Source organism: Pseudorasbora parva, chromosome 16 (assembly GCF_024679245.1).
Source record: "Pseudorasbora parva isolate DD20220531a chromosome 16, ASM2467924v1, whole genome shotgun sequence".
NCBI lineage: Eukaryota > Metazoa > Chordata > Actinopteri > Cypriniformes > Gobionidae > Pseudorasbora > Pseudorasbora parva.
The window spans coordinates 17,383,520-17,397,309 of record NC_090187.1 but is presented as its reverse complement, the minus strand read 5'-3'; the positions used below and the strand labels follow the sequence as shown (position 1 = coordinate 17,397,309).

General features: G+C 37.9%; 1 protein-coding gene across 1 annotated transcript; it reads left to right on the top strand.

Annotated features, from left to right (window-relative positions):
- The first annotated feature begins 3,608 nt into the window (after positions 1–3,608).
- LOC137043173 (extracellular calcium-sensing receptor-like) lies at positions 3,609–13,316 on the top strand. The gene is made up of 6 exons (XM_067419340.1): positions 3,609–3,820; positions 3,893–4,181; positions 4,263–5,018; positions 5,113–5,340; positions 12,152–12,275; positions 12,403–13,316. Exons 1-6 carry the CDS (start codon positions 3,612–3,614, stop codon positions 13,314–13,316), a joined length of 2,520 nt encoding a protein of 839 aa, XP_067275441.1. The 5' UTR covers positions 3,609–3,611.
- Positions 13,317–13,790: the final 474 nt, after the last annotated feature.

Genomic DNA, 13,790 nt, shown 5'->3' with positions numbered 1-13,790 from the left:
CAGAAAGTTTTGCCCTTCCCTCGCGGAGATATAAGCTAAAAAGTGAGGGGAGAACATTCCCCATCTTTTTTCAATCGGCCTGTCACCCAGGTCAACCTCCGGGGTCGCGGGCGAATCTGGCTGTGGCCGGGAATCGTGCTCCTTCCCCGGGCTTGGCCCAGAGCGGCGGAGGGGCTGGAGGTCCGGACTCTGTTTGGATTTTTGGACTTGTGGGATTTTGACATCGGCCAAAGACGCCGAACTTCAAACGGCCACAGCTTTGCCGCCAAACCTCCCAGAGGCACCAAACTCGGGTCGAAGGAGGGTCTCGGGGGGCCCTCTCGGACGCCCCTGGCCCCGAGCTCCTGGGCCCCCCTCGGGCCGAGATATAGGGCCCAACAGGAAAGGGAGTGCTTCGGAAGGAGGGTCCCAGAGGCTCTGCACACCGGGGACGGACAGGGCCGCTGGGGGCCCCTCACCACCCCGAAGGACGAGCCGCCGGGACCCACCCTCTCTGAGATAGGGCCAAAAGTCCCTCGCGTAAAAGCGGGCGAATCATTTTTATTAAACTAAATATAATGCAGTGGTGTAAGTTATATCAAAAACATACATACAAAATGTACAAATATTTAAAGATTCTGATGTTAAACAATATATTTTGTTGAAATGCTGACAATTCTAAATCTGTTGTTGTTATCTGTGAACACTGTCATAACATTAACAATGCATTACAAAAGTCCTTGACAACAATTTTGCTGTCAAAGTGTTTGATTCAGTTGCAATATCTTGATTTTTGATTGATGTGAATAAATAAATGAAGAATAAAGTGAGCAAATATAAAGGCTTCCAATCAATAGCAAGCGGTGAAAGTTTGTGCTGAATAAAAGAATAAGAATAATATATGTTTATGGTTCCTATAATCTTCTACTATTTTCAAACTAGACTGACTAGCTGACTCATAAGCAGGTGAGATGGCCCTGCACCCCCTCTTGGACCCACCTGTGGGTCCAAAATTGCATCATCATAATCTTTTTTAAAAATCTTTAACTCGCGCACCACAAAACTAGACATATATGGTATCATTTGAAAGATTAGAACCTCAGCTTTCTTAATAACCCAATAACTTCTGCATTTATATTACATAGAAGAAAATAATACGGTCTGAATTTGACCCCCCCCCCCAATGACCCCCCCCCCCCCCCCCCTTGAGAAAATCATGCAAATAATATAAAATTTCATATTTTTATCACACAAACACACCTAAAATAGACAAGTCATGTATCAAATGAAAGCTATCGGCCTCAGGAATATTGATTATTAATCAAAATAAAAATATTAATTTAACCGATCCAATAATTTACAGTAAATGTATTATCAAAAGAATCACAAAGATGGAAATGACTCCTTTGAACAAGCAAACACATGAGTCATTTTCCTGTTCGGATCACAAACTCGTTGTAAAGCTACTAGCCTAAAACCCTATATCAGCTTGTTCCTTAGGTTGTGTGCTTCAAAATGAGACTATTTTTACATGTCTGTGAGCATGCATGGCCAAAGGACACTGTAATATGTCACCGATGTCCAGATCAAAACATGTGATGCATGTATTATTGCTATTACGATTTTTGATGTCATCACATATTGCATCATATTACAGAAAAGCTGAGAATCTCAGCTCTTTATAGACATGTGGATCATGATTCTAGACCAATCAGAGCCGAGATCTCCCTTTACAAAGTTGAAGAGGCAGACCCTTCTTTTCGATTTCCTAGGGGCCAGTTTATGTCAATGCAGATGAGTAGGAGTTATTAGACACTTTGGTCAGATAAATCTCAATAACTTTTATTTGCAAGGAGATATCAAGAAAAATCCTTTTCCCCCTGTTTAGTGCCAATTTATAGAATCAACAGAAACTTCCAAATAGCTTGGATCCCAAAATGATTTAAAAAATATAGATTTTTAAATAACAAATTAATAAAAAAAATTAAATCAAAATATTTATTTTTTATCTATGTTTATAATAAGATTGTGAATAGATACAATATAATATATGCAATATTCCACCACTGTGTTAAAATTTAGAGTAGTTTTCTATAAAATGAGACCATTTTGATCAATTTACTCCAATGTATGTGGGTAGGGCGCTCTTTTAAACTCAGATATTCCTAATTCTCAAAAAAATGCAAAATGTGCTGCAGAGCTGAAGTCGCTAACAACCCACTTGTTCATCCTCTGCTTAGATGCAGGGTACCTCTTCCTAGGTGACTCAAAGCAAATTAACAGTTGTTCAGACTTTATCCACAGGGCAGCTCTATTGACATAAGCATCTAAGACCATTCTCTCAAAAAATAATACCTTGTATTTATAATAATTTGTTACATTTATATAACGCTTTTCTAGGCACTTAAAGCGCTTTCCATAGAAGAGTTAATCTCCTCAACCACCACCAATGTGCAGCACCCACCTGGATGATGCGACGGCAGCCATATTGCACCAGAACGCCCACCACACACCAACTGATTGGTGAAGAGGAGACAGAGTGATTAAGTCAATCATTTTTTATGGATTATTAGGAGGCTATGATGGACAGGGGCTAATGGGCAAATTTGGCCAGAATGCCGGGATTACACCCCTACTCTTTATCGAGGGACATCCTGGGATTTGTAACGACCACAGAGAGTCTGGACCTCGGGTTAACGTCTCATCCGACAGACGGCGCTCTTTGACAGTACAGTGTCCACATCACTTTACTGGTGTGTTAGGACCCACACAAAATTACCATTCAGGTGAACATTCTTAATTACTAATTACGTATTTTTTTTCTACAATAAATATCAAACAAAAACCATAACAAGTAATCCAATGTAATTACACATTTATTTTAAGAAGGAAATCTGGTAACTCTTTAGATTACGGCCCAGAAAGTACTGGATAATTAAAGTGAATTTACAGCCTAACATTCGTTAATTATAGTGTAAATATAAAGTAAGAATGTGTGGGTATATGGGAACAACATGTAATTTTGGGGGAATAAAGGGGTAACTTTCAGGAAAATTAACAAATTATATATACTGTAAGTATTTTTTAATTAAGGGCTAATTATCCGTGTAGTTACAGGGTACGTACAAATCTGCGGGCTGTAAATTAAAATGGCTCTTATTCCCTCTTGTTTAATGTAGTTACAGGTAAGTATGAATGTATAGACTGTAAATTAAAGTGGCTCTTGTTTCCCTCGTTTAATGTAGTTACAGGTACAGTAAAAAGACAAATACAATCTGATATAACTCGGAAACTTTTATTTATAAATGAAAAAAACAGATTTACAACACATTCATTTATCTTGCTTGGCTTCATCCTCCTCTTGTTCCTCTTCTTTTTCGTCCTTGCCACAGATGAATCGAATGAATCCCACATGTCTCTATTGAACTACCTAATCTCACAATTTACTATTTTATGACAGGATGAAAAAAACAAACTGGTTTATCACACCCCTGCTTGAACAGAATAACTTGTCCAATCGGGTTATTGGCTACATTCTCAATCAGTCAACCATACTAATTATTTCTATAAGAGTGCAATTACTGTATCGGATAATTAGCATTTTGCATTCACTGCAGTGCACACTCATTGGGATGCTTCTCTTTCTTTATACACTCCTGCTTTTCCATCAACTTCATACAAAGGTGGAAAACACTCCTTGTCAAACAATGGGAGATCCTAAGTTCCCGCTGCTTTCTAAAGATGGAGATGTAACTATTGGAGGAATTTTTGCAATCCACAGAATGGAAACATTACCTTCTTTTGAGTTTACACAAAAACCTCAACTTCTGTCATGCTCAAGGTTTGTTACATTTGAAATTGTTTGTTACCTTACTTTATATTAAGCAAACTGATTTAAAGTTTATTTTCACAGTGTGAATCTGAGAGATTATCGTTTGGCACAAATCATGATTTTCACAATTGAGGAGATTAACAGAAGTGACAATTTGCTTCCAAATATTTCTATTGGTTATCGAATCTATGATACCTGTGGTTCAAGACTGTCTACCATGAGTGCAACTATGGGACTGATGAATGGTAAGGAGTTTGGAGGAGGACACAGATGCAATGGACAGTCACCTTTATATGCTATCATAGGTGAATCAGAGTCTTCTGCCACAGTGATTATTTCCAGAACAACAGGACCTTTTAAAATTCCAGTGGTAAGGAGCGTTAACACTACATGTTTGACATTATCACCATACTGATGACTGTAACATTGTCTTAAGTGATTTCTTTTTCAGATAAGTCCTTCAGCCACATGTGAATGTCTCAGTAATAGAAAAAATTACCCCTCTTTCTTCAGAACTATTGCTAGTGATTATCACCAGAGCAGAGCACTTGTATACATTGTTAAGCACTTTGGCTGGTCTTGGGTGGGAGCTGTGAACAGTGACAATGACTATGGAAACAATGGAATGGCCATATTTCTGAAAATAGCACAGGAAGAGGGAATATGTGTAGAGTACTCTGTGAAATTCTACCGAACAGAGCCAGAAAAACTCAAAAAAGTTGTAGACACTATAGAAAGAGGCACGGCGAAAGTAATTGTTGCCTTTGTTTCATTTGTTGAGATGGGCTTACTTATTGATCAGTTAAGCATCCAGAACACTACAGGCTTCCAAATGATTGGTGTAGAATCATGGATAACCACAAAGAATTATATCACTCCAAATAGTTTTCCTTCCCTAGGAGGGTCACTGGGGCTTGCAGTAAGAAAAATCAATATTGAAGGGTTTGTAGATTATGTTAAAAAAGCATTCTGGGACACAGCTTTTCAATGCATACAGAGTGAGGCAAATTATTCTGGATATGCATTAAGTTGCAGCAGATATGAGGATGTACTTATGCTAAAAAACTACACTGAAGATGTGCCTGAACAAAGATATGCAAGCAACGTCTACAAAGCGGTTTATGCTGTAGCTCATTCACTACACAAGCTACTTGAGTGCAAAGAACACGAAGGCTGTGAGAAAAACCTGACGATAAAACCACGAGAGGTAAAAGATAAAAGACATAGAAGAGGGAACATGTTTGTTGAATATGTTAAAAGCAACAGTGATAATATCAAAACTGACTCTTTTTTTCCACTAGGTGGTTGAGGCTCTTAAAAAGGTAAATTTCACTATCAAAATGGGTGATCATGTATGGTTTGACAGCACTGGTGGTGCAGTAGCCCAATATGAAGTTGTGAACTGGCAGCAGGAATCAAATGGATCATTCCAGTTTAAAACTGTGGGATACTATGATGCCTCACTGCCTCCTGACCAGCGCTTAGAGCTTAATACTAAAGAGATCATTTGGGCTGGAGGACAGCTAAAGGTAAATGGCAATACACTGTTTCTGCTAAAGGATTATTTTAAATGTAGAGAATGTCATATCAAAAACTAAAAAAGTAAATACTTTCCTTCATGATTGGTAAAAAAATAAATGTTTAGGTTAGAAAATAGTTCCACAACAACCAGGTTATATTCTGTTCACTTGTTTGAGAACATGACAAATTGACACTTTTTTCCATAAAAAATGACCCACTTTAAATTAGGTGGCCTTAACTATTATGTATTAACATTTAAATGAATAATGTGATACAATGCACTTATTGTGTACATTTTTATATTGCACTAAAGTTTTAAAAATCACCTGTGTGTAATTATATATATATATATATATATATATATATATATATATATATATATATATATATATATATATATATATATATATATATATATATTATATATATATAATGTATGTCTGCAGTTTCATGTGTTAGGGGTTAACAGCTTATGACCCAGGACCAGTAGTGAAGAAATGAAGACAGAGTCAAGATTGCAATTAATTAAAAGAAAAATTTACTTAGAATAGTTTGCAGTTTCAAAAGCAGAAGCCAGCTTCAAGTCTCACAAGGAGTTCGTAGGCCGCCCTATCGTATATACAATTGTCCCAACAGTTATACCGTTTTCAAGGTCTTATCCACATCATTACTGCAATGTGGATGGTTCTGATTGGCTCAGAGACAATGCACAGTCATGGTAAATTTACACTCATGCCGGTTAATCTGATGCACGTTTCCATAGACGTGTCACTTGTTGACGCTTTCACCCCGGAATTAGGCCCGTAGTGACTTTCCAGATCTGGAGCAGGCGCCAGCTTGCCCAGAACAACAAGTCCACCCGTCTCTTAGGGTGCCCATTGGATATATGTACTATATTCAGGTATATTGATGCGGCAGTGGATTTCAGAATCACTCTTTCACATGCCTACAAAGAAAGGCTTGCCCTGGTACGGTCAAACCATTAGCAAGTCTGGCGGTTTGATGGGAAAAAGACACAATGTAGTTACAGCAAACACATTAAAAACCCGCAAACTTCTGACTTGCGTACTTGGTAGTTCAGACTTGCCAAGTTCGAATCGAGAGTCGGGGTTGTGTCCCCTGTTATCGAGGATGAATTGAGAGGAGACTTGTGTGGACTTCACACTGACCGTTATCCCAGAATGCATCTCACACCAACCAGCAAGCATCAATAGCAGATGAGAAACCCAGCATAATTTAAAAATACTACTGTTAATGTGTCACAAAATGTAGGTGAGAAGGTGAGAATGTACTTTCTTTAAATATTAAATCAGTGATTTATTTATAAAAAGAGCGCATTTTTGAAAATGATGAGATCAGATGATTTCATGAAAATGATGGGTGCTCAGCTGTCATTAACACTCAGAGCCTTTCCTTAGCTAGTCCTTCTGATGTCTGCCGTTTGCTCTGATGTCTCTGTAGATTAGATTAGTTTAGATTCAACTTTATTGTCATTACACAAGTACAGGTACAAGGTAATAAAATACAGTTTAGGTTTTAAAATGTCTATTTGTTTTCTGGCTATTACTATAAAAATATTTTACATGATATGTTAAACTAAGATGGCAGTATAGCAATCAGTGTTGTACAGGTCAATGTATAAACAACCTGCACCTGACCAAAGTTTTCAACTCTGACTGCAAAAAAGAAAAACTCTTTCCTGAAGTTCATGATGAGCTCTTTTGTTTAGGTGGTGTTGAGGAGTAGGTTATTTTCAGTTCACCATGTGGCATTGTTGTTGCTGATGAAACTGATCATAGTAGAGCCATCCACAAACTTGACGATTGAATTAGATCCATACAAAGGCTTGCAATTTTAGGTGAAGAGTGAATAGAGAAACAGGCTTATCAAACAGCCCTGTGGTACACCAGTATTAAGTGTGATGGACGTGGAACAGGTGGAGCCTGATCAAAAATTCTAGGGTCTGTTGGTCAGGGAGTCCAAAATCCAGTTGAACATTGAGGTAATGCTGCCCAGGTCACCAAGTATGGCTATTAACTTGGTGACAGTGTTGAATGCTAAGCTTAAGTCAACAAACAGCATTCGTGCATAAGTGTTATTATTTGTCCAGATGAGTGAGCACAGAGTGCAGTGCCATGGAAACTGCATCCTCTGTGCGCCTATCGCTATGGTAGGCAAACTGGTGTGAGTCCAGTGTGGATGGTAGAGAGTATTTTAGCTGTGCCAGGACCAGCCGCTCAACTCACTTCATAATGATGGGCTAGAGTGTTTTGGCATTGGCACAATGGAAGTGCATTTGAAGCATGTTGGTACAGCTGCTTGGGCAAGAGACAGGCTGAAAATGTCTGTAAAAAACCCAGCGAGCTGCTCTGCACATGCCTTGAGTAGGCGTCCAGGAATATTGGCTGGTCTAGCAGCCTTGTGCGTGCTGATCCGGCTTAGTGTATTGCAGACATCTGTGACGACACAGGAGTGTGTAATTGGTGGGTGGTCAGCTGAGGGTTTGAGCTTGATGGCAGTTTCTCTTTTCTCATTTTATCAGGTTTTGTTTCCTCTTGTGTGAGGAAACTTGCTGGTGTTGCCAGCAAGGAAATGCTGGTGAAATATCAGTAGCACAGACTTAAGTTTGAATGATTAAAATCACCAGTAGCAATAAACAGCTTCTGGGTGAACTGTTGTTTACTGACATTTTTTTTTGTTTTATATATTCCGTTTTGAAAGTGTGTTATTAAAGTGTACACCCTGCAGAGAGTTTGGGCTGTTACACTAAATTAAATTCCAGGAGGACCCTAATGAATTTATTAATGAATTAATTCAGTTTTAAAGTATATATTACCTCAGAGATGACCAGAAAAATGGGCTAGTGGACCGTTATAACCGTTATCGTTTAAACATCAGCAGAGGTATAACGTTAAACAGATAAACCACTAACATGTGTGTAGTTTAATATAAATGAATAAATTTTTTACCATTTTGACCTGTTTCACAAATTTTAATAGAAAACTCACATATTAACATGAAAACTTAAAAAAGCTTACCTGTTTGGGTTTGGAGCAGAGCTTGCCAGTCCGAAATGACAGCTGACTGAGCTAGCGGACACGGTGAAAAGGTCCAGCAGCAGTCTCATTGGTTAGAAATGATCCCGTGATGACGCCATCTAGCGTATTACTAATCATTTCATTATTTTCTTTCCTTTCCTTTTTTTTGGGCCATTTCAGAAATATAACATTATATAAATCATATTAAATTCATCAGTGATGTATTTATTATAATATAAAAATATATAACAATATAATGTATATAATAATATAAATAAATAATCACTAATGAATACCAATGATAATAAACAAATCAGCCAATGATCAACCATTTGCATTGTTTAATTGTGACAAATAAGTTTTGATTTGATTTAATTGATTTAATTAAAATTGTATTAAAAAAATACGGTAAGAAATATCATGGACTTCATATAAAGTTTTCTGTGGGCAAGCCCACAGTGGGTTGCCCACACTAGACCCTCATTGGGGCCCAAATGGGCAGAACCGCTATGGGCCCCGCAAGGGCTAAACCAACCGGGGCCCGTGAGGGTTTTCTGTGGGCAAGCTCAACTGTTACCCACAGTAAGCCCACACTGGCGCGTTTGCTGGGAAGCTACATGAGATCACAGATTGTTATATAAAACACTCGACTTACAAATCATAAAGTGATATGAAGTAAGTTCTGAATAAAATATGATTTTAATCTTATAAATTGTTGTTTTGCCGGTGTGCTAAGCTAACATGCTAGCTTGCCCTAGATGCACCTGCCACTGAGCAAATACTTTATTTTATGAACATTTTTTAAATGTAAAACTACTGAAATGTTTATTCGCAAGAAATGCATTTGACAGAGTCTCAGAGAGGGTAAAAGTGAGAGGTTTGATTTAGAAATTAGGTTTGAATAGAACAGTTTAAATAGAGAGACGTTAGTAATTATAATACAGACAAAAGAATATTAATTAGAGCCATAACCAGTCCGCAGAAGTGTGAATGTGTGCCGGGGAGACAAACTGAATGGGGCAGTTTGCACCTCTAAACAATAGAGGCAATACACTGAATGAAATCTCAGAAGAAATGGCAATAAACATCAGTTTATATTTTAGAGAGATCTCAAAATATAATCACATGAAACGATCTTGTAAAAAATTTAATACAATTCAGAGTTTTAGACTTATCATCTTCAGATCTGAAATATAACATGGTCAGACTTGTGGCTTTAGCTGTAGTGCATTTCTAGATCGCTTAAAGGCCATTTTCAATTTTATTTTCATAAAGATATTTCATACAAATACATTTCTAATAAATTTACAAAATTTGAAGCGTATTATAGCGATTTTTGATTATAAAAATATTATAATTTTGACTTTACAGTAAACTGCCAATTGTCCGCTTTCAAATGAGACCACATAATTATGCTTTTAGTGCAAAGGATTCACAATCTGTTTTAATCTGAGGATCTGAGCATTTCTTATGATTTTTTCAAAAGTTGTGATTCAGCGTAACAGGTTTGACACAGGTAACCTAATCAGACAAACGAGCACAGGTGACCACAGGACAGAACATAATTGTGACAAGCAGAGGGTGTGTTTTTGTAAAAGATGAATTATTTGGGAAACAGGGATACATTTTTTTGTTTATTATTTTTTTCATTAGGCTACTTTTTGTGACTTCGGCATAGGATGAGGGTCAATACCAATATGAAATATTACTGATTTAAATTAGCATTATGGAACTTACTTGACAACAGATGTTTGTATATCAAAATTCTAACAAATAGAATAATCATAAAGCATAGTCACCAATATGTTTCAAGTTAATCCTGCACTCTTGCTGCTTGCCATGAATACAGAATCATTTAACACACAGACAAAAATTTGCCGGGGTTGTCTTTTAAGTGATGCTATGGGGTGTCCCATAGCATCACTTAAAGGACAACTCCGGCAAATTTTTACGTTTATCTTGATCGTTATATCTTTGTGAGTACAGTCTATAGGGAAAAAAAACGAACCGGATTGGTGCTGGCAACACAGAGTTATTACAGTTAATGCCCGGCGATATATGGTCCTCAGTATTGAACGTGTCCGAGATAAATAGTTTTCGATTCTGTACTGCTGATCTGATGAGAACCGCTGCTCGTTCAGTTACTCGCACATGCTCTGTATCAGCTGCTCGTGAGTTCATCAGATCTCTCAGAAAAACATGACTCAGTTCAGTGAACGGTTGGAGTTACAACATATAATTCAAGACATTAGTTTATTTATATTCAGAGGGACTGTCACTCATGTCAGAAAGTGAGTAACTAAAATAACGTGTGTGGTCAGCGCTGATTTGAGACGCGAACCGTTTAGAACGATTCAGCCTGATTTGGTGAACTGGTTCACCCGGTTCACTAAAAAGAACTGGTTCAAAAGAACCAGTTAAAAAGAACGATTCGTTCGTGAGCGGACATCACTAGAGAGATGATCCGATCGGGCTCACCAGTGAAGAAGAAATTGTTCACGTTTGTGCCTTTCCGAATTGTAAAAATTTGCAGCGAACACTTGACCACTTGACTTACAAAGACACAACACAGCCGGGCCAGTTGAAGAAAAATGCCAAGACGGGTGCAGCCACTATGGAGGTAATATAAACTTTATTTATCCTTCCATTTGGGCACACCCAGCTTGAGGAAAGATGAAAGATGTGCAGTAATTTAAAATAATTAAATTACTAAATAACTTTTTTCCGGCTACCGCTGCGTTCCAACGGGACTTCAGGGCGATACGCAGCTAGAAAACATCTAAAACAGGTGAATTTAAACAATGGCTAAGTGGGTGGCTAAACGCATCTCGTTGTCATGTGAGTGACCTGTTCATGTTGGACAGACATTTTAATTGCATTTTGTGTCTGTTAAGAGGCACAAAGACCCTTTACGTGTATGCCCCCAAAGCTGCCGTTTTAGCTGGGGGGGGGGGGGGGGGGGGGGGGCTCTGGGCATTAACTGTAATAACTCCGTGTTGCCAGCACCAATCCGGTTCATTTTTTTCTTTTTTCTATAGACTGTTAAGATATAACGATCAAGATAAACGTAAAAAATTTGCCGGAGTTGTCCTTTAAAGGGGGGGTGAAACACTCAGTTTCAGTCAATCTCATGTCAATCTTGAGTACCTATAGAGTAGTATTGCATCCTTCATCTCTCCGAAAAGTCTTTAGTTTTATCATATTTATAAAAGAAATATAGGCTGTACCGAGTCTTTCCGGAAAAAACCGAGCGCCTGGAGGCGTATCGTGTGGGCGGAGCTAAAGAATGACAAGCGCGCAAAGCGGTGACGTCCTCAAGCGTGGAGAAACCCATGGCTATCTCAGCTAATATAGATAATGATCCAGAATCAAATCTGAGGGATAAATAAATTGAACAGGAGAAACGGCAACATCAGGACGTCCGTCTCTGTGGTATGTAAGTTACTGTATTTAATGGCCTCTCCACATTTCTGTGTGTTTACTCGCAGTGTATGAGGACATGATTCGGTTTATGGACTATTGTATGCGACTAGACCTTAGAAGTAGCAAGCAAAACGGTTTTGCACGTCAGAATACTGTAACGTTATACAGAACAACAATGGAGTAACCGTCAACAGTTAGCGCATTTGAATGACGAAGCACGCGATCGTGTCGTTTGCTGATGGACCCCGGTTTAACGTCATCCTCATCCCTATATAAACATTATTAATTAATTGTATTGTTAAATCTTAATTATTCAGAGCCAGTAAAAATATCTATATGTATAATGTTTTACATATAGAAGCCAAGGTCTGTCTGCAGTGAGAGCTGTCCTCCAGGCACCAGAAAGGCTGTGCAAAAAGGAAGACCTGTCTGCTGTTATGACTGTATCCCATGTGCAGAAGGAGCCATCAGCAATGAGACAGGTAATCTTCAGAGGTCCTTCAGAGCTAATCTCAAAGGTCCAACGAGAATTGTTTATTTGCTCTTCACTGTTCATCAATGAAATTGTTTCCATTTGTTTCTAACCAATGATTACAACTTCTTCTCCAGATTCAATTAACTGCAAGCAATGTCCAGGGGAATACTGGTCTAATGTGGAAAAAAATAAATGTGTGTTAAAAGCTGTAGAGTTTCTGTCATTTGCAGAAGTGATGGGTGTAGTGCTAGTCTTTTTCTCACTGTTTGGAGTAGGATTAACTGCAATGGTGGCCATCCTGTTTTACAACAAGAGGGACACCCCCATAGTAAAAGCCAACAACTCAGAGCTGAGCTTCCTGCTGCTCTTCTCATTGACTCTGTGTTTCCTCTGTTCACTTACATTCATTGGTCGGCCCACTGAGTGGTCCTGTATGTTGCGTCACACAGCGTTTGGGATCACTTTTGTCCTCTGTATATCCTGTGTTCTTGGGAAAACAATAGTGGTGTTAATGGCCTTCAAGGCTACACTTCCAGGAAGTAATGTCATGAAATGGTTTGGGCCTTCACAACAACGACTCAGTGTTCTTGCCTTTACACTTATACAGGTTCTTATCTGTGTGCTATGGCTAACAATATCTCCCCCATTTCCCTACAAAAATATGAAATATTATAAGGAAAAGATCATTATTGAATGCAGTCTGGGGTCTACTGTAGGTTTCTGGGCTGTGCTGGGTTACATTGGCCTCCTAGCTTTTTTGTGTTTCATTTTAGCTTTTCTGGCACGTAAGCTGCCTGATAACTTTAATGAAGCCAAATTCATCACATTCAGTATGCTCATATTCTGTGCTGTGTGGATCACATTTATTCCAGCTTATGTCAGTTCTCCTGGAAAATTTACTGTAGCTGTGGAGATATTTGCCATTTTAGCCTCTAGCTTTGGCTTATTATTGTGCATATTTGCACCTAAATGTTATATAATCTTGTTAAAGCCTGAACAAAATACAAAGCAACATATGATGAGGAAAAATACATCCAAGTCCTACTGAAAAAATAGAATAACATGTATATTAACATTTTGATATTTTTAATTATTTGTTCAAAGACAAAGAATAGGTATAACTGATTTTATTTAATTCACAAATATATTTAAAAAAAATGATACAGACATGTTAGATAAAGTGACATTAGTAAAATACATACATAATGCATGCAATTTATGCTTACGGTTATACCATATAAACAGCATACACTGTTGACAAATATAGCCTATATCTGTTAGTTCAACAAGGTATGTAAATTTCGTATTGATGATATTTTTGAACAAAGCAAAAAAGTAATAAATGGTAAACATTAACATCTCTGCTTATGTAAGGTCACTACATATGTAGGCTTTGACAAAGCAAATCTGTTGCCTGCAAAATTCTGAAATTAGTTTTTTGCTGTCACAATTTATTTTGACAGTTTTTAGGCCAATGTTCTTTTGTAAATTTGATATTTTATTTTAATTTTTTTATTTAGAT